The sequence below is a fragment of the Carassius carassius genome, chromosome 50 (genome assembly GCF_963082965.1).
Source record: "Carassius carassius chromosome 50, fCarCar2.1, whole genome shotgun sequence".
Classification (NCBI taxonomy): Eukaryota; Metazoa; Chordata; class Actinopteri; order Cypriniformes; family Cyprinidae; genus Carassius; species Carassius carassius.
Genome location: NC_081804.1, coordinates 3,749,742 through 3,773,962, shown reverse-complemented (window position 1 = coordinate 3,773,962; position 24,221 = coordinate 3,749,742). Strand labels below are relative to the sequence as shown.

General features: G+C 37.0%; 1 protein-coding gene and 2 long non-coding RNA genes across 3 annotated transcripts in view; 1 reads left to right on the top strand and 2 right to left on the bottom strand.

Moving 5' to 3' along the window:
• Positions 1-1,000: 1,000 nt before the first annotated feature.
• Positions 1,001-24,221, top strand: part of LOC132133495 (chondroitin sulfate proteoglycan 4-like) — a 42,874-nt gene continuing 19,653 nt past the window's right edge. The window contains exons 1-2 of the mRNA XM_059546350.1: positions 1,001-1,117; positions 23,554-23,717. Coding sequence (XP_059402333.1) covers positions 1,045-1,117; positions 23,554-23,717 — 237 coding nt within the window. The 5' untranslated portion in view covers positions 1,001-1,044. The remainder of the gene's footprint in view (positions 1,118-23,553; positions 23,718-24,221) is intronic.
• LOC132133060 (uncharacterized) lies at positions 12,163-13,855 on the bottom strand. Its single transcript, XR_009429128.1, has 2 exons — positions 13,749-13,855; positions 12,163-12,406 (listed from the first exon to the last, which is right to left on the bottom strand). It is a non-coding gene; the product is annotated as an uncharacterized LOC132133060 (long non-coding RNA).
• On the bottom strand, positions 16,563-17,579 carry LOC132133789 (uncharacterized). The gene is made up of 3 exons (XR_009429226.1): positions 17,530-17,579; positions 17,162-17,237; positions 16,563-17,021 (listed from the first exon to the last, which is right to left on the bottom strand). It is a non-coding gene; the product is annotated as an uncharacterized LOC132133789 (long non-coding RNA).

Below are 24,221 nucleotides of genomic sequence, written 5' to 3'. Positions count from 1 at the left end.
AAGTCATAGAAACTAATGCTATAGCAACCATATTTTCATCAGAAAATATATAAATCTGTTTGTTTTCAACAAATGTTAATATAAATAGTTATCTAATTACTGTTCATACTAACATCGGCTAAATAGTCTTCTCTTGATGAACATGGGAAAATACTGGACTATAAACTCATTCAACACAGTTTTAATAAGAATCTAGTTCTTTTCTTTTTTTTCTTTTTTTAAGAAACACTTTCATGACTGTATGATTTGTCAAAGTTGTAAATAAAACTAAGTTTGCGTGTTTTCAGGAAAATACTCTAATCAGTAGATGACTCTCTAAAGAGAACTAGTCACAAAATAAAAGTTGCTACAAACAGAAGTTAAATTCTATGATGCCCGGATGTTGTGGCTGTTTGTAGTGTGTCGTTATGCAGGTTACCAGGTTTTTTTGGTTGGATCCTAACTAGTCCAACTGTAAAAAAAAAAAACATACATAAATATCTACACTCAGAAATTGGGTTTTTTTCAGTGATGCCATAGACAAACCATTTTAGGTGAAAATGTGTAAAGAACATTTGAATAACCTAAAGAACCTTTTTTTCACTATAAATAACCTTTTGTGTTGAAATGTTCCAAGTATGTTCTTCATAGACTCATAGATGCCAAGACAATGAGTGATATTTTGCTTCCTAAAACAAAGTCTTGGTGATTATTTCTCATATTTTCTCATCCAATCTTCAGAATTTTAAAGGTTTAGAGAAACTCTGAGGTCAGTCTGCTTTTTGAATGAAAGCTGAATCGTTTTACAGAGCGGAGAGGATGGAAAATGGGGGTGGAGTAGTGTAAGAAAGAAGAGAAAGAGGTGTAGTTTTTCCAGATGGGCATCGCAGGGCTGGGCAGGGGTGTGTGTTTGTGAGTTAGGGGATGGTTTTTTCTTTACATTTGGGGGGGTTAGGGTATCATTTTCATCTGCGTCTGTCCCGCCCCCTCCATGAGTACACCCCACACACGCTCCAGGTCCCAAAGTGGCCACAGAGACTCTAAGACTTGGACTAAAGTGTCAAGATGAGCGCCCTGTCTCCGCTCCTGTCTGCCCTCTTTCTGGCACTGCTATACCTGCTCCAGACTGCCAACGGAGGTAAGCCTACTCAATCTCAGTGTATTAGAATTAATAAGCCAGTCTAGCAGAATATTATATGTGTCTGAATATTTGAAAGCAGTGCAAAAGTTTTCACAAAAGCTGCGTTATTGTGTATTCTGCAAGATTGTGGAGCTCGAGCTCAGTGGAGACGCTTCAAACAACTCAAAGTGTGTGTTGAAGCAAAGGTTCCCTCATAGAAAAAAACTCATTCATACTTGTGAGGCTAGATTCTGTTCTGGCGGTGTACAATAAACCCACAGTTTGGCGACCCCTCCTTCTCTTGCTTCCGCTGAGGGGACTCTTTGCTTGCATTTGGGCAGTCTGGCAGCGGCTCGCGCAGATCAGAGGTCCTGAAATAAAGAGTCACTTTCAGAGGTGTGGATCAGCTGCCCTACGCACAGATGTTCCCGCTTTTCCGCTCCGAGATCTTTAGCAGCGCCTGTGAGACCTGCAGTCTAATTAGCGTGTGAGTTAAAGTTGCACTGAAGTGACCGTTGTTCAGCTCCAGATCAAAGCGTTTATCCATCACCAGCTGCCACAAATTCACATGACAGCAGAGAAAACGGCAACACCGGCAACTGATCTACAATGTGCGTTTGAGCTGGTAGACTATCAAGAATGTGTTGGCATCTACGGCCTGTATCGTTAGACACCACATGAGGACCATGTGTTGAGAAGTGAGTAAGAGAGGTTGCAAAATAGTACAAAAAGCGATGCTAAACTGTAGCTGTGAGATGGGCTCAGGCGTGGCAGGGTGTGAAGGGGCGTGACACAAACAGATGTTCAGAGTAAAGTTGTGTAACTGTCAAACTCTGGAATAGATTTGGTCAGTTTTAACCCTGTAAAGCCTAAAATTAAATCTTCTTTTTTGAAATGGAACTTTTGAACCTTTTAAACTTTTGAACCAAAATACATATATAAAAATTTCCATATGTTTTTTTTATTGAGTGTCTTGTTTGATACGTCAGGCTTTTTTGCCTCATATAGAGCTCATACTTGAGGAGGAAAAAAAATACATTTTATTCAAAGGGCCATATTTGAAAAAAAAAATATGCTATTTGGTGCATATGCTAATATTTAAGAAAAAAAAGGTAAGATGATATTGAAATGTTTAATTTTATTATTAAAACTGTCTGTTTTATTGCAAAAGCAATGCAATGATGACTGAGAGACGCACAAATAATTGTTCCTCAAAAGCCTGATGTATCATATTTGATTCATTTTAACATGATTTTATAATAAATTATGTACTGATAATCAAGCAAACCAAATTGATGGGTAGACGCTAGCAGTGTTTGGGAAACCTATTTGGAAACAATAATTATTTTTACAGTCAAACTCCTAAAATAGAAAAAATGCACTTTACCTTTACAATCCCAATAAAACAACAGTAGAAAAAATATTTTCTTCTGTATTGTGGGCCTCACATCCGAGTGAAACAGATTATTAAAAAAAATCGGCTTGCAGCCGATTTTGATAAAGGGGCGGAGTTCAAGTGGACTAAATGATTGGAGAAGTCTGTTGTTTTATCGTAAGATCCAGTTTGCTTAAAAATGATGAGGTTGATACAAATGTTAAAAAAATGAAATATATGCATGAATAAATTGTTCATAGTAAGGTCAATGACATGCATTTGTAAAATTTCATTTCATGTACACTTTAATATGAATCATAAGGTATGGGAGACTGAATCATGGTGAATCAGATATTACTGACTCAGTAAGCGGTGTACCAGTAATATCGGTGGACTATGAAACCTCCAAACTGATGTATGTTGCCATGGCAACATGCTACACAAACCAGCCTGTGAGTTGATAAGCATTTTAGTCTTTACAAGGAGTGTGTGAGAGTGTGTGGATATGTGTTGTGTTTGCAGCAGTGCATATGTTTGAGTCCGGGAAGTTGGCAGGTAAATAAATGTTTGTACAGCCCTGCACATTAGATTAATAAACATAATTTTAGCATTTTTGTAAATTGACGAGATTAGTCTGCCGGTCTCAGAGAGAGCTGCATTTTCCAGCACAACAAGGGGTGTCTCAGAACCAGAAGGCAAACATTTATCTTTGCTGATCTCTCAGCGGTCTGCTATTTGTGATTGGAAAGTGGGACGAATGTTTCAAGATTAACTGTAGACCTTGAATGAAAGTAATGTGCCATACAGAAAGAAAAGCATAAATGTGTCCATCCATCATATGCTACTAGATATAGACAAGTACTTTATAAGAATAAGCTGCAATTCAGCTACACTTTATATTGAAAGTCAAACATCTAGTTATGTGAAAGTAACTCTACTGTGGGAGTTGAGGTAGGGTCTACAGTGTTCCCGTCTGCAGTCCCCATGGAAACCTTCCGCCCACACTGGAATCAATGCAGAAAGTTTGAAACCCTGATGCTTGAGACTTTCCCTCCTCACTGTCCTCCTCAATACATGATCTGTCAGTATGAAACACTGTACACACACACACACACACAACCCCGACAATACCAGATCGTAGGGAATAGATAAACTCCATACTCCATATTCCTGTTATTTCATATTCATCCAATGGAATCTCATGTGCCACTATGGAGACTGAAAGTTTGTTGGTTTATATACAGCGGGGTCTGGGCAGTCGTCCCCACAGAGGCTCTTGGCCAAATCACTGTCACAATAGATCAGGTTAAATTTTTCTGCGAGATCATCACTCAACTATTGCTTCATAAAAAGACTTACAGCAGGATGTCACCATTTGGTATATGAGTGTTTTCCTCTTTTGTATCCCAGAAATTGAGAATTAACCCTGAATAAAATACAGATTTTTATATCTTGATGAGTTTGTCAATTTTTTCTGTACCACTGTATCCAACTACAAGCTTCACAGATGTTCAAACAATATGATTTTTATATTGAAAATGATTAGATTCTGTACTAATTGAGCTGCTTCTGTAAGAACATCTGAAAAGCTTTACAGTACACGAACGAATGAGAGCTACATGGGTTAATAGCGAAAGTTGAAACTGTGTTGAGTGAATACTTGGTGATTAGACTGAGTTGGCCTGGTGGAGTTCCTTGGTGATTAGATTGAGTGGTTATGGTGGAGTCCCTGAGGGGAACTTTTGCATGAGTCATCTTCATGAGACAGCGCAAGGAACACTACAAAATCACACAGTATCCTCAGAGACAAAGCTTTCCAGTCTGCTGATCAGGAAACTAGGCCAGCAGCCACTATCTGGCTTGACAAGATAATTTACAGTTTGTATCGCTTGCACTAGAGAGGGGCAAAACTGTCCAACCGCTGGGATTGAAGTCCATGCATGGATGAAAAGACATCTGCAGTTCACAAAACTCATAAAATATAAATTATTTTACAGTGGTGATCTATGTTTACAGGACAGCATTTATGCCATATGGTGTAAGATATAAACAAATGTATGCTTCCCAATCTTAGAAATCCCATGATGACACTAAAAAAAAAAAGGTTCTGAAAAGGGTTTTGTAGCCTGATGCAACAGGAGAACTGTGCTTCTTTAGAAGCTTCTTTAGTTATGCCATGATGTATACTGTAGGACTGAACGTTTACCATGATATTTACATTTTACTCCAAGGTACTTTGAAAAATACCATTCAGAAAAGTTAAAACACTGCTTAATGGTCATGGTATATATAAAATAAGCAAATATTACCATCTTTTTTAAATATGTTACCCTATTAAATCCAATAGCATTGCATTTTTAAGCACTAGTGAAATGGATATAGCATGGTAAATAGTCAGTACTATAATAAATTGAAGTGCCATATTATTACTGTGGGATTTTTTCAGCATAGTCTCAGGTTAACTCCCAATACCATCATGTTCTTTGAAGTGAATTGGAGTAAAACGAAAATAGCAGAGTACATTAAAATGCCATGGTATACAGTATATCACAGTACTGTACCATGGTACCACCACAGTGCTTTTTATGAGAGTATAATGTAACAAGAACCTTTTTAATCTTTGAAGAATCACAGCAAACTCAAGAAAGCTAAATAGCTAAAATAATTCCTGAAAACTAGCATTTTTGTGAAAACAATTTCATTTGTGAAATTTATCATTTGTGAAATTTATCATTTGTAAACGGTCTCAACTGTGAGTTATCTTCCAGTCATCTCTGATTTGGCTGGAGTTTGTGAACGGAGAGACGATAGGACTAATGCTTGAACTTTCCACTGAGATCCTCACGTTGCCGTTAGCATGCATGCGTGTCAGCTCTCACTTCTGTCCTGCATTAAACCTCCATCCAGCCAGAGGCGTTCTGGGTAATTTGCAAACATCTCTTTAGTAAGGCGCTCTCTGGGGACAGAGCAGAGCACTGGGATGGGCCTTTCTGCAGTGGAGGGGATAAATATAACCCGCTCTCAAACGGGGCATGTGCTGCCTCAGAGGCTGCTGTTAGCAGACTGGGTGGGGTAACAGGTCGTTACTGTGAGTCACAGGGACACAGTTATTCCGTCATTTGCAGGATTCTGTGAGCTTAAAATAAGTAGGAGCAAAGAATTATATGAGAAGAGTGCTGGGTAGGGTGAAAACTGTCAGTCACAGACCTCTAGAGCACAAACATAGCAACACAGTCTATGCACTTCTTAATGACTTTTTAATGTCTTTTAGACTTGCTTTCTAGCTAAATCTCTAAAATTCTTTAAAACAGATAAATTTACTTGACATGCAACACTGCATGCGATATTAAGTTTTGTTTTCAGAGAATGTGCTTTAATACGAGTGAAAACCATGCTTTATATCTGATGCAGTGTTGCGTCTCAAATAAATGTATTTTGTTTGAAGGATTTTTACATAATTTAATTGAAAAAACAAAACTCTGTAACCGTGGCACTCTATATGTAACTCTATACAGCAGCATGGCATATGTGACTCTATAACGCAGCACTCAACACAGGTAACTCTTCAGTGCTTTATAATGTAACTCTTTACAGAAGCACAATCTATAACCTAACTCTATACCACAATGCTTGAAAAATGCCACTCTATACAGCAGCATGTTCTGTAACGCAGCTCTATATCACAATAGGCTGTATATAGTAACTCTATACTGCAAGGGTCTTAACTCTGGTCTTCGAGGTCCACTTTCCTGTAGAGTTTACCTTGATCAAACTCACCTGCCAATAACTTTGTAGTCATCCTGAAGACCATGATTAGCTTGTACAGGTATTTTTGGTTAGGGTTTAAGCTAAGCTATGCAGGAAAATGGACCTCGAGGGTCAGAGTTGAGAACACTTGCTACACAGCCCGCAAGTTCTATAATGCAGCTCCATACCGCAACATGTTCTATAGTGCTGCTCTACAGCATGACGCTCTATAACACAACTCTACAGAACAACAGGGTCTTTAGAGCAACTCTGTATCGCAACATGCTCTATAATGCAACTTTATTGTGCAACACACTCTATCACATAACTTTATACCGTGACACTCTATAACGCAACTCTATAGTGCAACTGGGTGTATAAAGCAACTCTATGTAGTAACACTCTCTATAGTACAACTCTATGCCACAGATCTGTTACGTCTTTATTCCTTAATGATCTATAATGTAACACTATACAGCAGCATGGTCTTTAGTACATAGTAAAAAATGGTGTATAAAGCAACTCTATACAGCAGTATGCTCCATACTGCAACTATATAATGCAACACTATAATGTAATGTCATAGAGCAACGCTATACTACAGCATGCTCTATATTGTCTTATAACTCTATTGCACAACATGCCCTGTAACAACTTTATACCATGACACTCTATATGCATGACAAACTATATAGCACAATGAAGTAACTACATACCATTGTGCTCTACAATGCAGCTCTACAATGCTAAAAGGACCATAAAGCAATTATATACCACAACACGCTCTGTAATGCAACACTATAGTGCAATACACTCTATAAAGCCACTTTATAAAGCAAGTCTATACTGCAACATGCCCTATAAATGCAGCTCTCTACATGACGCTCTATAATGCAACTCTATGGCAAAACACACTCTAAGTCTGTAATGCAACTCTACAATGCTAAAGGGTTTATAAGACAACTCTATACCACAATACACTCTACAGTATAAAAACTCCACAGTGAAATGTATTCTATAATACAACATTATAGTGCAACATTCTCTATAATGCAGTTCCATAGAGCAACATGCATACATCTATACTGCAACTATTTAGTGCAACAAAACAGTTCTATAATGTAAAACAGTTCATAAAACATCACTATTTTATGCAACACAGTTGATAACACAAGTCAACACTGACAGCTATTGCTGCAACTGTGTGTTGTGTTTGTGTACAGTGTGTGGACTGTGTGGACTACAGTATGTGTATTGTTTGAAGTGTGTGGGTGGCGGGTAATAAGTTCTCTAATACTTCACCAGCCTCTTAGGGAAAAATTAGCAGGGCAATTAGACATTAGCAACTCTGTGGACGTAAATGAACCTCCTGTTTGGGGGTCTCTAATGATGTGAATTTATTAACCAAATGCTCCAGTCCTCTCACACAAACTGGGTGTTCCCGGGGTGTATGCATGCTAAGAATCCATATGGATCATTTTAATTGCTGTCGATGGTAAAATAAATCCAAGCCATTAAATGCTACATGTTCAGTCTCTGAATTCCACAGAATTGAGAACCCCGTCCTCAACATAAACTCAGAAACGCCTTGAAATCACAACTATTCCCCACAGGGCATGTTATCTATTATATATGAGGTTCTTCTGAGCAATTCTAAAAAGCAGAATGTTATCTGTCATTGCTCATTAAAATAGGATCCTCAGAGCTGAGTTTAAAGTAAATGTTTGACCTGTTCTCTATTAGAATCCACCCAGCCACGTTCAAGTCTAGTCAAAGGTCTCCAAAAGTGAGACAGAACGCCAGAGATAAATCAAACAGTCCGTTTGCATTTCAGACAGTAAACAGCTATGAGTTTAAATCGATAAACACTCATAATGAAGTCAGAGGAGCTCTGAATGTTGGTCAGGTCTGGAAGCTTCTGGGGAAGGTCAGGGAATCGAAGGGCAAATCTGCTGGGAGAATTTCAAGCAGCTTCTTCAAAATAATTCATCTGCAAGCGAAAGAGAGGTATTCTTCAAAAACAATGAAAAGAGCTAATTATCATTCCATATTTCCTGTCTGCATGCACGCCAATGAGCAGAGCCTGAAATGGCCTGTAGTGGGGAATTGCATTTAGATTGATGCGTGAACAGCTGCTGTTCTACAAACGCTGTGAATTTGACTTCTGTTCTTCACTACGTGCTGCTAACAAAATGCTCACTGTCTTGTAAGCCACTTTTGGTATGAAAGTGCGAATATCATAAATAGTTTTCCATGTGTCATCTCAGTAGAACAAGTAATGTCGGTGGAATGCAACTTCAGGACGCTGCACAGAACAAACAGAGGTTTCCGAACAGCGCCAGTTCAACTTGGCAGTCTGTCCGGCAATGTGAAATGCTTTCAAAAGTCATGGAAAATGTGAGAATGATGGGTAAACACAACTGCATGAATCCTATTACGAAAAGTCAAGGACAAAGCTGAACTTTACTCCCTTTAACGGATGTGAAATTGAGTGATGTCGGAATGGCTGATTTAGGCATTACCGAACATCTGTGACTGAGTTAACGGCTCAGAAATCCTGGCAGTATCTGGATTTTACAGTCTATTCAGTGACTATATTTTCAGACTATAAAATCCACAGGAAATATCTGAAACCCTTTTGCAAACGTGTGGTGGAAAACTAAGATATGAAGACAGTGTATACACTTTATTGACATGTGACTGTGGTTGTATGTGAAGATTTTGTCTTCTGTTTTGAGCCTCTAGATGGTTTTTACTCTACAAAAACATTTAACTTTACAGTTACATCAACACAATGTCCATTTGTTAGATTATTTAAGATGATTTTTATTGAGTCTGATATCTGTCGTTCTTTAAAGTTAACATGAAATATTACTTTCTTTGTACACGTGTATGGACTTACTGTGAATGATTCATTGCACATTATTTATCTTCAAGCTCTTTCATCTTAATTTTAGCTGTCATATAGACTGCTTTTCAAAATCCAATCAGCTCCTGATAAAATCAGCTCCTGATAAGTTTTTCCCTTTTTAATCATAAATATGTCACATGTTTAACCGTAATTATTTTAATTGCGGAAATCTGTAGATTTTCAGACTTTATGTGAGTCTGTGGCAGTTCGGCAGGTAGATTCCCTGCTCAAATTTGATTAGACGCCATTATTACTTTGACATGATTTTTCAGTGTGCATTGAGCTACAAATGTTCTGTTTCTGCTTTGAATCTTCCAGTGAACTCTACGTACAATTTGTTCTCAAAACGTATTTTATTACAGTAGATGTATTAATGTGTGATGGATAGGCCTTATGCATCAGTCTGGAGGGAAAGGAAGCATTTTTTTTTGTAACTATAGAGGCCTTGTGAAGGGTTTGTAGATCTGTTCTGTTGTCATTGGCAAAGCAAGGTAAGACAGACAACGCCCTCGACCAACAGCCAAACCATTTGGCACCAAGTTTAGACATTATTCAAACAGCTTGTGAAACACGTCTCCTTTTTTGGTCGTTTTTTTATTCAAAAACTGTATTTTTTCCTCCCCCTTGATTTTCCATGATGCAGTGAAGTCGGTTCGGCACAAAGACCCTTCCTTACAACATAATTTTTTTTTTTACTTTTGTTGAGATTATTTACTTTATTTGATCAGTTTTCCTTTTCCACGCGGCCCCCATCCACCCTTTCCCCTCCCGTCAGCCCCTAAATTGGATTCATCAGGTCCCTCATAAACATTAAAAAATCAACTCTTATGAGTATAAAACCACTTCAAGGACTGCCATAGCAGTAGTGACTCAAGGCAGTGGTGATTCCTTCTGTGTGGTGGCAGGGAAAAAATCCTATCCCTTTACCGTCTATCTCTCCTCTAGCAAAACCATAATGACTCAGTTGAGTTAATCAGCAGGAATGAGCAACACTGACAAGGTGTTACGGACCCGCTGTGATTCATAGACACACATAGTGCATACATGCAACTAGGTGAGGGACTGACTGAAACCTGACTGACTGACTGAAAGAGCAAGTTTGTGTGAGATTACAAGCTTTGTGTTAGCGCTTTATAATCATCCAGCCCATCAGGCACAAAAGGGGTCAAATTCACACACACTAACATGTTTACAAAATTACTCAACTAAGATACTGTAGTTGATGTTATTACTGTAATAATCTTCTACAACTTAATATTATTAAAATTAAGCATTACATTTATTAATATCATTAATTCAATATGATCAATAGAACTATTATTAATAAAATCAATAGGACTACTACCAGGACCTTAATTATAATGTTAAATAAATATTATTCATAATATTACAATTTTATTAATAATTATTATTATTATTTAATTACATTATTTTGGGAGAAGAAATTGCTGAATAGACATAAATTGACTTTACTTTTTTTTATTAAAATTAACTGTGTTTATGGTGTGTGTGTGTGTGTGTGTGTGTGTGGGTTGTGCAGTAGCTGGAGGAATGGGTGTGGTTGGACACTCTTGTCCTGCGGTCACACACACACTCTCAACACTCTCACACTCTGTTATTACCTCTGATTGATGGCTCTGGAATTGTAGCAGGAAGCATCGGCCACACGAACAGCAATTCGTTCCAGAGACTAAGAAGGTTTAGTCTAATCCAAACAAAGTGGAACTTGATCCCATTTCTGACTTTTTAATGTACCAGCAGTATTATTAGCTGTGTGCTTCAGCTAGTAGACGGCACCGCCCTGCTTTATCATGGATGTCTGGAATACTTGATTCTGATTGGTCAATCACGGCATTCTGTGGTCAAATATTTTTGCACAATGATGCTAGACTGTATAACTTTGCCCCAAACAAACAATTTCCTGTAGCAGTTCTCATTTTATGAATTATATAACACACATATCACACATTATTTTCCTTCTTTTATAGTTAAAAGTCATTTAAACTCAGTCAAGTAAATATTTTATAATTAAAAAATCTCAATATTGTATATCCATTTATGCATTTACTATTGTGTATTATTGCTAAATTATGATTTGATATCACATATCCACAATGAACCAGTGAACTTTTTAAGTCTAATTTGATTTTATTTACTACCAGTTTATAATTTTAGTGCTTATTTCAGTTAGTTGCTAAGGCAAATCTTTTGTTTTGTTCTTCATCTAACATTTTATATTTTATTTTACTTTATTTCAACTTTATTTCAATCAACAACAAATATATATATAATGTTTTTTATATATAATTTAGATTTTCTTCATTGGTAAGAAATTGTTTACAGTCATGAAACATTTGAGTATATAAAAAGTCATCAATCAAACGTATACTATATGAAATTAGATTTATTAGGCAGTTACGAGCTTTGCCGTTCTCACTCCTGCTTCATGCTATTGTGTTGTACAACATCTTGAAGGAATCATGAGAAAGGTGCAGCAGGTTAGTTTAGTGGGATCCACATGAGTGAAAGCTTCTATCAGCGAGAGATTCAGTTAACCTTAGTAGGGAAAGACGCCATATTTAATTGGACGTGAATGTAAAGGGGGCTGTGAGGAATGTTCTAGAGTGTTCGCTAAAGCAAGCGTCACTATTACGCTTTATTTGAACAGACAATTAACCTTAAGTATTAAACTTCTGTGCAACACATGAATGATACCGAATCATGCAACGAGTGGTTACTTTTCTAAGCAATCAGACTTAAATGTTCAACTCAAGGACAACAAATAGGAGCGAAATAAACAAGCATTATTCGTGTTTGCTGCAGAAAACATCTCAGGTACCGAATGTAACCCTGCTTCTCTGAGAGGAAACAAGACTGCGTTTCCATAGCGACTGCTAGAGGACACAGTGTGAGTTCCCTCAAAGTAGAATTACAAATGTAATTTTGTATTCATAAGATTTAAGTTTGGTTTAGATCTAGGTTGTCGCCAGACTTTTGACTTTAAATATCAAGTTTAGTCTGCATAAACCCTTTAATCTAGACAGAAAGGAACTGGCTGGCCAACATGCAAAGTGGCAAACCAGTTAGATTTTTCTTGTTTGACATTTTGGGATGGGTTAAACTGAAATCTCATACCATAACAATAGATCGCCATGTAAACTAAGTAGCAGCATGTTCCCATCACAGCACAACAATTTCGGATGAAGCTGGTAAAGACAGTATCAGTTGAAAGAATGTGTTCATCTATACACATCCAACGGCTCATATCAGGAGTCTGTGAACATAGAAAACACTAATCAGATGTGACAGATGTTACTTTGTGTCACAGCGTGTTCTGGAATGCATGGCACAAACTTTAATAGTGTTAAATAAGTTTGCAAATTAGTTCCTTGTGTTGTTTGCTAGCAAATTGTTTACTGAGTGAGATGTTTTCACCTCCCGAGAAATGCTTTTGAACGTGTCCAGCAACGCCCAGTTGATGCAAGTTAAAAATGAAGCGCAGTGTTAAGAAATGCGTCTTTGGTCACAAGCCACCAAGGAACGACAATGAACAGATGAAAGAATGATAGGCACATAGTCTGATAAACAAAGAGTCTATAGCTGAACTAAAAGTGTGTTCTGAGTGTTTCAAAAATATCCCATATGCCTCCGAGTCAATTTCTGTCGTCAAGCCAAACAATAATCCCCAATCTGGGTGATATTTCTGCTATCAGATTAAAGAGCTCAAGGGGTGAGGTGAGAGTGTGTGCTGAGGTTTGATGTGCTCCATCAGAGACGATCCATATTTGATAAAACTGATCTGTCCTGTAGGCTTAGATCTTCTGATGTGAGAACACTGTGAACATTGTCTCCTTGTTTCAGACACTAGTGAGCAATGCTAAACTACTTTTAACTCTGTGCAAATGGATGAAGAAATTGATCAAATAGGGAGACATGATGCAACGGGAATTTTTTTTACAGAACCTTTTCTCAGCTCTCAGCCAAAGATATGATCCTCAATAACCTTTCTAGAAAAATAAATGAAACATCAGTCTAATCACATGTGATGGTCTTAGTTTCCAAGTATGGTAACACTGGTCTGTTGAGGAAAGACCAGCAAACCACCCAAGGCTGGTTGACAAACATAAATAATATATATATATAGTATTTTTTGTAATATAAAAATTAAATAATGTAATTTTTGTATGTATTTTCACAAAAAAAAAATCAATTTGAACTAAAATGTAAAGTTTTTGAAATCTGTAATTTTAGGACTGAATATATATATAGTTTTTTCACCAAACTAAGTCCATAATCTTTTTCTTTGAGCTTGTCGCAGTGCATTCTGGGATTATTTTATCTGTAAAGGATAGATAGATAGATCTATTATTTAATTGCTGATTGCTGAAGTTTCAGGGTGTTTTTGAGGTTCCTGTTTCATTCCTGAAGGCTTTCCTGCAGCTGATCTAGCCTGATAATGTGAAACATATGCGTGTGTCAGCAGCAGTGGCTACAGTTAGGACTATAACATGTCATGTGACCTCCAAAGGTCAGCGAACACCAGGGGTCACCCATATGTGTGTGTGTGTTTAATATGCAGTGAGGGTAGAGTAGATATCAGTAAAGGGTAACAGGACATGTGGGAGTTTTGAATGTCTCCTCAGTATTGGGCTGATTTATAGTCCCTCCCATGAGCAGGAAACATCCTTCAGACTAATTTACCCCAGAAACAGGAGACAGACCTATAGAAGACAAGAGCTTTAAAACCTAGTGAGCTTCACTGGCAGCATCCTAAAAAAAAAAAAAATCATTTTCCTAATGAGGGGATTTTTGTTTCCAGTTAAAATATCGTAAAATCCTTAAAACAAGATAGAATTATTTGAAAAGCAACACTGGATAGCATTATTAAGACTTGTTTTTGTGTGCTGGCTTCAATACAAGTGTATTTTGTCTCAAATTTAAATACACACATATTCAAGATGCAATAAGTTCATGTAAAAAGAAATTAAAGAACGTTTTATGGAAGCTTAGTTCCACCACTAGAATTCTACATTTACATCTCACAAAAAAGGTGTTTTTTTGTTGTTGTTTTTTTATAGAGGTAAATAAGGTAATTGTCACTAATCTCAAAATGATGACTATTTTCTCTTAATTGCGAGTTTACATCTCAGAATTACAAGAAAAAGTCTAAAGTGTGAGATATAAACTAAAAAGTTACATTTTTATATTCCATGGCAGGAAATAAGCTTCCATACAATTCAGATTCACAAACTTTTATATAAAAAACATTCCAGATGGCAAGTTGCTTTGCACACATTATTTAAGTCTTTTGCTCGTTGCCTTTTGCTCCCGATAAATACTCCTCTTCATCTGTCTGGGGACTCGTCGATGAGGTGATTGTGAGACAGTCTGAAAATCCATCTGCACACAGAAATGCCTGTTTATGAAAACACACCCCTGTCTGCTTTGACTTTTACAGCATGTTCTAGACGCATACATCTGTTTAATGCCGTATGAGGACTGTACATGCATCTGTCTTCTAGATCATTCACTCACACAGCAGATCTCAGACTCTAGTATATGTTGACTGTGTTGTATGATGAAAGGGTGTGTTTTTCAGGTAAAGAGAGAACTGAGGGTGTTTAAAGGGCACCTTAAGGAGACGCAGACATTCAACAGACTTATTTAAACAAATGCCTCTCCACACACATACACCTCCTCTGCGGTGATCTCCAACCGAGCCACATGTTTAAACCATTACCCCGCCATCAGTGAGAGTTTGAAACTCAGCGAGCCCTGAACTAGCAGAACCATCTCATCTCTACAGCCTAAAGTCAGACATGTAAACCCTTACAGATTAGAAACAGTCTCTGATTGTAATTAAACCCCAGTGGTTTTCCCACAAAGAGACACACGCACACACACACACGCACCAAATCACTAAAACTGCCTTTAACTTGAGAATGTGCACTCCGGGAAAAGGGTTAGGTTAGAGTATCGAACATATGTGACCATGGACTTAAGTATCAATTTTCGAAATTGAGATGTATATATTATCTGAAAGCTGAATAAATAAGCTTTCCATTGATGTATGGTTTAGTAGGATCGGAAAATATTTGGCCAAGATACAACTTTTTGAGTATCTGGAATCTGAGGGTGCAAAAAAAATCTAAATACTGAGAAAATCGCCTTTGAAGTTGTCTAAATGAATTCTTAGCAATGCATATTACTAATCCAAAATTACATTTTGATATATTTACGTTAGTAAATTTACAAAATATCTTCATGGATCATGATCTTTACTCAATATAATGGTTTTTGGCTAAAAGAAAAATCTATAATTTTGGCCTATACATCTATCTACCTATTTTATTTTTATTTATTTATTTATTTATTTATTTATTTTTTGGCTACTGCTAAAAATATACCCCAGTGACTTACAGTAAGACTGGTTTTGTGGTCCAGGGTCACATATTTTTAGTTTAGTGTAAAACACGGAAAGTCCCCACTGTCACAGAAAAAAGTGTGTGTGTGTGTGTGTGTGTGTGTGTGTGTGTGTGTGTGTGTGTGTGTGTGTGTGTGTGTGTGTGTGTGTGTGTGTGTGTGTGTGTGTTTTGGATGGCAGATCGCCCTTGCTGATCAAACACACCAGCACTTATTCTTACAGCCCAGAGGAATTCATGCACACATACATATGCACATTTACAAGCATAAAGATTCAGCTGTCAAGAGTTCAAATTACTCCACATCGACATTAAAGAGGTAATTTATGTGCAAGATTGGTAGCTCAATGAAACATTTCATGCAACGCTGAGCTGATAGAAATCAGGAATTGACCTCATGCTATGAGCACAAGGCTTGTGTTGTTCGACGTGTTCTCCCTCATGATGAGACACGATGAGAGTCAATATTTACACAGTCATTATGTAACGCATCTGTATTTGAGCACAGCTCCTTTAATGGCATCATGAAATCAAATCAGCACTATTTACTTTCCTAATCAATGTCTCTGGTCTTATTGTGTGCAAATCAACGGTGCATGACATTCTGAAAGAAAAAAATGGTCGTATAATATTCCATCAAATATTAATAATCTACTTCATCTCCGAAATGACTATGGCCACGTAGAGATAGAATCATAATAATAATCAACTTTCTGAAATAACAAAAGCATTGTTTATGCCACGTTGTATAGCCCACCAGAAGAAAACTGTAAGAATGATCACTAAGAAAACTCCCCATACACAAATGTAATATATGTACATTATATATTACATTTCAGTATATGAAATATATTGTCATATGAAGTGAAAACTAAGGCTGTCAAATTGATTAATCGCAATTAATCACATTTTATAAATATGTAATATATATTTATATTTATATATAATCATACATACATGTGATTAATCGTAATTAATTGATTTGATAGCTCATATATGGAACCTAATAAAATTTGAACAATCATATATTAACATATATATCTAGCCCATACAAATATGCATGATTATGTATGTGTAATACAGTTTTGGAATACACATGAATATCAATCCTAAAACCTGTCAGTATATGTTATATAAGTAAATAGATCTAAGTGAGCAACTCCAATGAGATCAGAAATTTTGAACAAATGAGTTCCTAATCTGGGCATCATAAGGGGCAGGGATTAGCATCTTAATTCTAGGTTTTCCCCCTTTTTCCCCCTCACATTATCTCGCTTTAGCATGCAGGTGGGTGACATCATGCCAGCAGGGCAGTTTCTGGCACTGCTGCGGTGAATCTAGCATCAGCTTCTAAGTATTCTGCTGGGAGCGTCTGAAAGTGCTACGTGTACGCTAGGGAAAACAATTCAGCATGTTCCCTCATTCTCTGGACATGAGCTACTGCAAACCAAACACGGGCCTCAGCTCCTGTGGAGAGCAAAAACAGTCGTATATGACGTCTGCACATTAACACACATTTTCTGGGTCGTTTTAGTCGCTGAGTGGAGTGGAGAAAAGAAAAACTGGAATAGAGTTGTGGAGTTTTTCTCTCCAATTCCTCATCTTACCTTTTACCAACCCCCACTTCCTGTTCAGGCAACAGAATCCAGACCTCTGACCTTTAAGGCCAAACATATCCCGTTTCTAAACCACAAATGCCTGCTCTTAGTATGTTAGCATAAGATATAATATATATTCAAATAGAAAACATTTACTTTAAATTCTAATATTTTATATTACTTTTAATAAGTAATATTTTGAGTGTGTGTGAAAATGTGTGCAAACTGTTTGTATTTAAAGGTTGAGATGGTTTGATTAATATAATTGAAGGCGGTGTGCTGTGGAAAAGGTCCAGTAATTCCCTCTGAGCATGTGTTTGAGAGAAGAAGGGAAAGATATGTGAATGAAATGTGATGGAAGGGGAAAATAGCCTAACCTCTCTGGATCCACAGTACATTTGAGTTCAGGTAAATGTGCTCGGCGTTCTGTAAAACACATGAGCAGATTTTGTCTGCTGTTAACCCTGAGAAACACCAGCTCTCTTCATTTCAGCTCTTGGAATAAACTCCTAAGATGTCCTGATGTCCTCCTAACAGCACGTTTAAACTCTCAAATCCTCTGTAAGAAAAACTAGTCCCTAAACAACAAGATTAAAAGAGCTGATCATCAAAAAAATAATTTTTTAATTATTTTTTTAAGTTTGATGTAGTATATAGACATACACTAAATATATGGCAAAACACTAAAAGTAATGCTAGTATGTTCTTGCATTAGCGGTGAAGCTTTGGACTGAAGCTTTACTCAGTGCATTTCTTCAACCCATATTTCAAGGGCATCAAACCAGTCCCAGCAGACTAGTGCCCTGGCCCCTGATGACTAACAAGGGCAGTGTGTTTATTGTTCCCTTGTATATTTCTTCTACAAATGTTTTTCCTTTTAGTTTCAAGGTTGCCTGTGACCACTGCTTCAGTATTCCATTGTCTGCATGCGTTTCAGTGGTTTGAGAGGGCCACAATGAGTAATAAGTATATTCTCATTAATCAAGGTGCAATTATGCTCCTGAATCCACATCCATTGTGTGCTTGTTTGTTCAATATCCCAGTGGCCAGAGTTAAAATGTTTGCATGTCGTTCCACTGCATCCTTGTCACTATTGTGTCTAGTCTTTGTTAAACACACCCAAGCTATTTGTCCTCTTTTTTTACAGTAATGGCATATAGCAGCAGAAAACTTACAGGCTTGTGGGATGTGCTAGCCACCATGTCTGTAGCAGGGTTTAACACATTTTTGATTTTCACTTCAAGCTGCTATCTTGTGTGCTGGTGCATGCGTAACGGCTGCATAATATAAAATGTCTTTAGGCAATGATTTGTTTTAATCTTGATGAAGTAAATGAACATTTATCAATTATGTTTCGGGGGCTAAAGCCTTTTCCTCTGCCTCATTAAATGTCAGTGTGGGTTCAGCCAGTTGGTGTCATTGTAGCTCTTTGTTGATCTTAAACGAATTATTCTGCAATCAGAGTCCTGACTTGTTTTCCATACCATGTCTGTGAATAGAACTGGTTGTCGAACGTATAATTGTTATAATAATAGCTCACAGGGCGACTACTTGTGTGCTATGAATGTCATGAAATCATGCAATAAATTCATGTGATGACCAGTTTTTAAGTTGTTATTTGCAGAAAAAACTTCCCTTCCTTAATAGCTCTCAAATCTCATTTGTGTGCATTCAAATATGGCATGTCAGGACATACTGTTAGCATTATTAGCTGGTTTGAAATCAGGAAATGGAAGGAAATGTACAGTATAAATGTTGTTTGTGTTTTCACAAATATTTTTTGCTGTATTTTGAAGGATGTGTTGCTCAGAGAAAGTTATAAAGCCTAGTTTTTTCCATTTTCAACTTTAATTTTTATTTAAAGCTCTTTGAGAGGAAAAATAGGCCTACGTGTTTACTGATGTGTCATCATCCTTATTTCTTGTAAAATAATATATTTTTTCACTATCTTGACAGACTTTGATCAACGCAGAGGCTGTTTTTGATCTACCATAGCAACAGCGATGCCCACGAATAGCTCAGAGTCTATATAGAGAGACTCCAGTAGAACACAGCTTTAAGATTGATGTAATTACAACCATCCCTCTTTCTCACACACGCAGTCACTACAGAACCAAAGGAACAAATCATCAGCAGAACCGCTATTTACTATGTTTAATCTTACCGGCAGCTCAGCGGTTTGTTTTAGGAAACATAATGGTCACTCACTGTTACCATGGAGAGAATATGGGGAAAAGATGTTTGCCACGTTTTGAGATCTGCTCTTAAAAATGTATATTTTAGATAAATTACTTGTGTTTGTTTGCATAGTGCATTCAGAGTGAAAACAGAACTGTTGGTACCACGGTTCAGTGATTTTTTTTTTATTGTAGTGGAGTGAATATAATTTGGGGACGAAAGCTCAGGTGAAAGTTCAGACAGTCATATTATAAGAGCAGGTGTATGGTGCAAAGACTGGATCGAGTCCAAGCCTGTTTTACTGGCACAGAGCTCATATGCGGAGAGATCGTTTATTCCTCATGACTGCAGCCATGGACAACAAATCATTCGTGAGCCAATTGAGCAAGCGAGTTAAGGTCACCTTTAGAGAGGTTTGGTCTAGACGGAATATAGCTGTGATAAAAAACTTGCTTCATTATGGATTCTTTTAGTCTGGTTCCTCCTACCCATCTCTTGTATGGCAGATTAAACATTAGGTTGCTTCCGTTGCTTTCAGTTGTTTCTGCTTCCGTATGAATGTTCCGGATATCTGACAGGGTTTTGAGGAACTAGGGTGCGTCTGATTCATTCACAGGATGAGGAGACAGAGACCCACTCAGTTCCCTTTGAGCACTAAAAATACAGACTGGAGCAGTCCTCACGACAGCGCCATCTGCCCTGGCAGACGTCCAGGGACATACACACCCACAAGCACACAGTTTCCCAGGGCGAAGGATTCAAGTGCAATAGCAGCATCATATGATTAAGCTAGTGCGACTTAGAAAGTCACATCAAAGAAAAGGACTGCAAGCAAATCAACTTACTGTCTGTCCTAAATTGTGTGTGAGATTAGGTTGAGTGCATCCCAAATCATAGTATGTTGAAATAATGTGTGAATGCATCTGCACTTGCTTTTTCACCACAAAAAAAGTTTATTTATTCATTTATTGTAATATCTGCATTTATGCATTGTAGTTTTAAAGCATTGGGAGACTAACTATTACAACACGTGATTTATGAGAGTGGACACATTTGGTTTGCTTGTTGCATTTCACTGATTGGTAGAGATTTCTCTGCAAAGTCATGGGTAATGTAGTTTTTCATCAGGAATCCTGCTGTTGAACATAATTAAAAAAATAAGTCAAAATAATATGGCTTTAACAGCTTCAACAATACCATTTACCACTGATTAAAAATCTCATAGCTCATAATAGATCTGTCTATAAAGGCTTAGAATTTATAGTTCAAAATCAATTCCTTTATGAAGAAAATTAATGGGATTTTTACTTCATGAACCTGACTGCCGCACTCTGTAAAAATAGAGTTTCTATTGTGTTTGATTTTTATATTGCATAAAAAATTCCCATGACACTCTTAAATATATTTTAACATTTACTCTACATGCAATGTCTAACAAACAGTGTGTAATTAACAATTTTAAGTCCAATAGCTTTATGACTCACTACATACTCAGAATTCTGTACTTTACCATCACCGATAAATTATGTACTTATAGGTCAGTTCACTTATAGGTCAATTTGAAATACATTTACACATTTTACTTAAATATCCTGACATATTTCAGAGTGAAATGAGATATTGAATGGGGGAAAAAAATACAAGGATTGACCTTATTTTTCAGAACTAACTTGATAGTCAAAATGTGCATTATGTAGCAGAGATGGAGTTGGTTTGGAGGTCGAGGAACTGAAAAGAGGCAACTGTCACATGATCAAAAAAGGTGTTTTAAAGCTATATTAAGTCTTGATTTTGATGATTACAAAGACAAATATCTAAGGAATGTGTGATGATAAAATAAACTGGGTCAATTCTGCTTTCATGCTGACTTTAAATAGATTTATGTTTCTACCAATGGCAATTTTATTTTGTAATTCTACTTTGGCACACATGCTGTAGATTCCATATTTCTGTCCATACTTTTCCAATCTGGGTTTTCTTTTCAAACAGTGTTCCCCTCTAATAACTGGTGTATAAAGACAGATGTGACGTTTGCTTTAAACTAATGAAGTTTCGTAATGAACTAACCAACAGAATAATGATGCTCATTTTCAAACAAAAGCCTGCCATCTGTGTTTTTACCATGCAATGAGATGCTACTCGCCTATAAAAACAAAGTTGAGCTGAGTCTTGGTTTAATGTATGGTGCATGTTGAATTCTGGAATGGTTGGGGGTCTCCAACACATGTGTTCCATTTAGAATCCCCTCAAAGAGCTTTAATGGGTTCCAGATTCATACGTGCTGGCTGTGCTCACTGTGGCCCTTGTGTCTTTTTTGGTCTGAGAATGCTCAGTGCGCACCGACAGCGGCTTGAACCTCAGAGTCCTTGGGATCCAGTTGCCCATTCTGCCTCCTGTGTGCACCGTGAATTTTCCAACCAAAACAGACCTTGTTGTTGAGCACTGATATAAACCAAATCGGAGTTACAGGCTTCAGATAAATGTAGCTTCATTAAAATGAATCTCAATTTGCTGGGTTCTATCTGCTTTGTATGCTATCTGAGGGTCTCGGACAGTCTTTTGCAGGCTCAGATCTAAATGTTATAACCTTTTCAGTATTCTAGATTATATTATGAGAGATCATATGAGCTTCAGCGTTTAGCTCTGCCTCCTGTTGTTTTTGGGCCCTTTCTGCATGATTTAAGTGTTTGTTTTTGGAGAGCATGGACTGAATGTATATAGGGGATATCTGTGAGAACCCTTTGCTGAACTGTGAAGATCTCTTGCGCTTTTGATGCATTGCTTACTCGGAGTGCAAATGAGTGTTTCAATTACTCTAAAGATGGTCTTTGTACATAAAATAGATATTTTGGCATATGAAAATAGTTTACTCGCATAGTTTTTTGTGCATCTAGTTTTTTTTTTTTTTTTTTTTTATGGTGAGTATTAAGTGCTATATATCACTCTAAACATTATATTTCTATAATGCATGAATACAGAGGAACAAATACAGACTGGGCTGGATGCCACTTTCTTAGGAGCTAGTGCTTAGCGGTTGGCTAATGACAGTACATTTTGCTGAATGATTTCAGATGCTACTCTATTATGTATATTTAACAGGATAAAAAGTCATTTACTCAAAAATCTGTCATTATTTACTCACACTCATGTCATTCCAAACCCAGGCTGTTTTATGTGGAACAAGAAATTTTGAAGAATGTACTGATATGTTTCCATGCAATTACAATTAAAACTTTCAAGTTTCAAAAAAGATGGAAAAGAACCATAAAAGTAGTCCAGATGACTGTATTCAAAGTGTCCTGAAATCATACAATAGATTTGTGTGAGGAACAAATCGAAGTCACTGGTAATCTTTGTCCGGGTAAATTAGTGAGTTCAAGGAACTCACCTTAGATTAAATAAACTTAAATAAAGTACTGAATCACTCTAATACTTCCATGAATCTTTCAGACTTCTTTGTAAACCAGATCAAATTAATCATTTAACAAAGAGAAATTAATTTTTTGGGGTGAACTGTTCCTTTAATATACCATTAATATTATTAATATACCAATAATATACCATTGTGATATTTTAACCTTAATTTACTATTGTAAATTTGGTCATTATTTACCTAATATTTGACGTTTTTGTTGTAACAACAGTATCCTGTTTATGATCTTAGATAAGGGAATTACACGAGTCATAAATTGACTCCTGACCCTCTACCAAGACATTTGACCATAATTTCTGTGAGAATGTTACATTTCTGGATCCCAAAATTTCATGAAGGGGTTTCCCAATGAGTCTGGCCGTATAATGTTACCGCGGCATAGACACTGTTGATTTGGCCCCTGGAAACCTCTTTAATGGAATGGGGATCTCCTTGACACAAGGCCCAGTAGTGATGTGTGAATGATTTACTAAAGGAGCGAAAGCAATGGAGGAAAAAATCTAATTTGCAGTCCAAGGCAGGTGGCTACATTAGCATACAGCCGAACATTACTACACTAAGCTCTGGAAATCCTGCAGAAAAGCAGTTATATAAACATTCTCATGGGGCTGAAGCCAGAACAGTGTCTTTTCTACACAACAGTTGACAAGACAGCTGGAAAAGTTGCAAATCCAAACTTCCATCTGCTGTATGTCTTCTCACTTCCACATTCACACGTTAATGGTGAACGTCATCATTCAAATATTTATAATAAAAATAATAAAAAAACTTCCTCCTTTTGTGTTTACAGCTTCCTATTTCGGGGACAGCTACTGTCGAGTAGATGCCATTCAGGATCTGTCAAGTTTTCAAGTGTCGCTCCAATTTAAAACAAGCAGACGTAGTGGCCTGCTCCTACTGGCGGCGGGACACAGAGATTACCTCTCGCTGGAGCTCTACAATGGCAGATTACAGGTGAAATACAGTTCATTTTGGATTCAGATCGTTTAGGGGTCGATTCATAAACTTTCGTATCACCAACAGCTACTCATGCCACCTTAAATATTTTTAATATTTTAACTATTTAAAACTTGACTCTTCTGTAGTTATGTTGTGTACTGGGACTGATGGAAAATTAAAAGTTGCCATTTTCTAGGCTAATATTGGCTAGGAGCTAAACTCTCATTCCAGTGTAATAATCAAGGAATTTTGCTGCCTTACAGCAGGTGATATTACGCAGCGCCTGAAAATACTATTTTTAGGTGCTGCATAATATCATTGTGTCTGCTGCACCCATGGTTCCTTGATTATTACGCCGGAATCAAAATATAGTTCCTAGCCATATCAGCCTAGAAAATAGGCTGAAAACTTTTCATTTTCCGTCTGTCTAAGTACACAATGTAACTACAGAAGAGTCAAGTTTTAAATAGGAAAACTACATATAAACTCTTTGGTAATTTTTAAGAAGAGATGCTAATG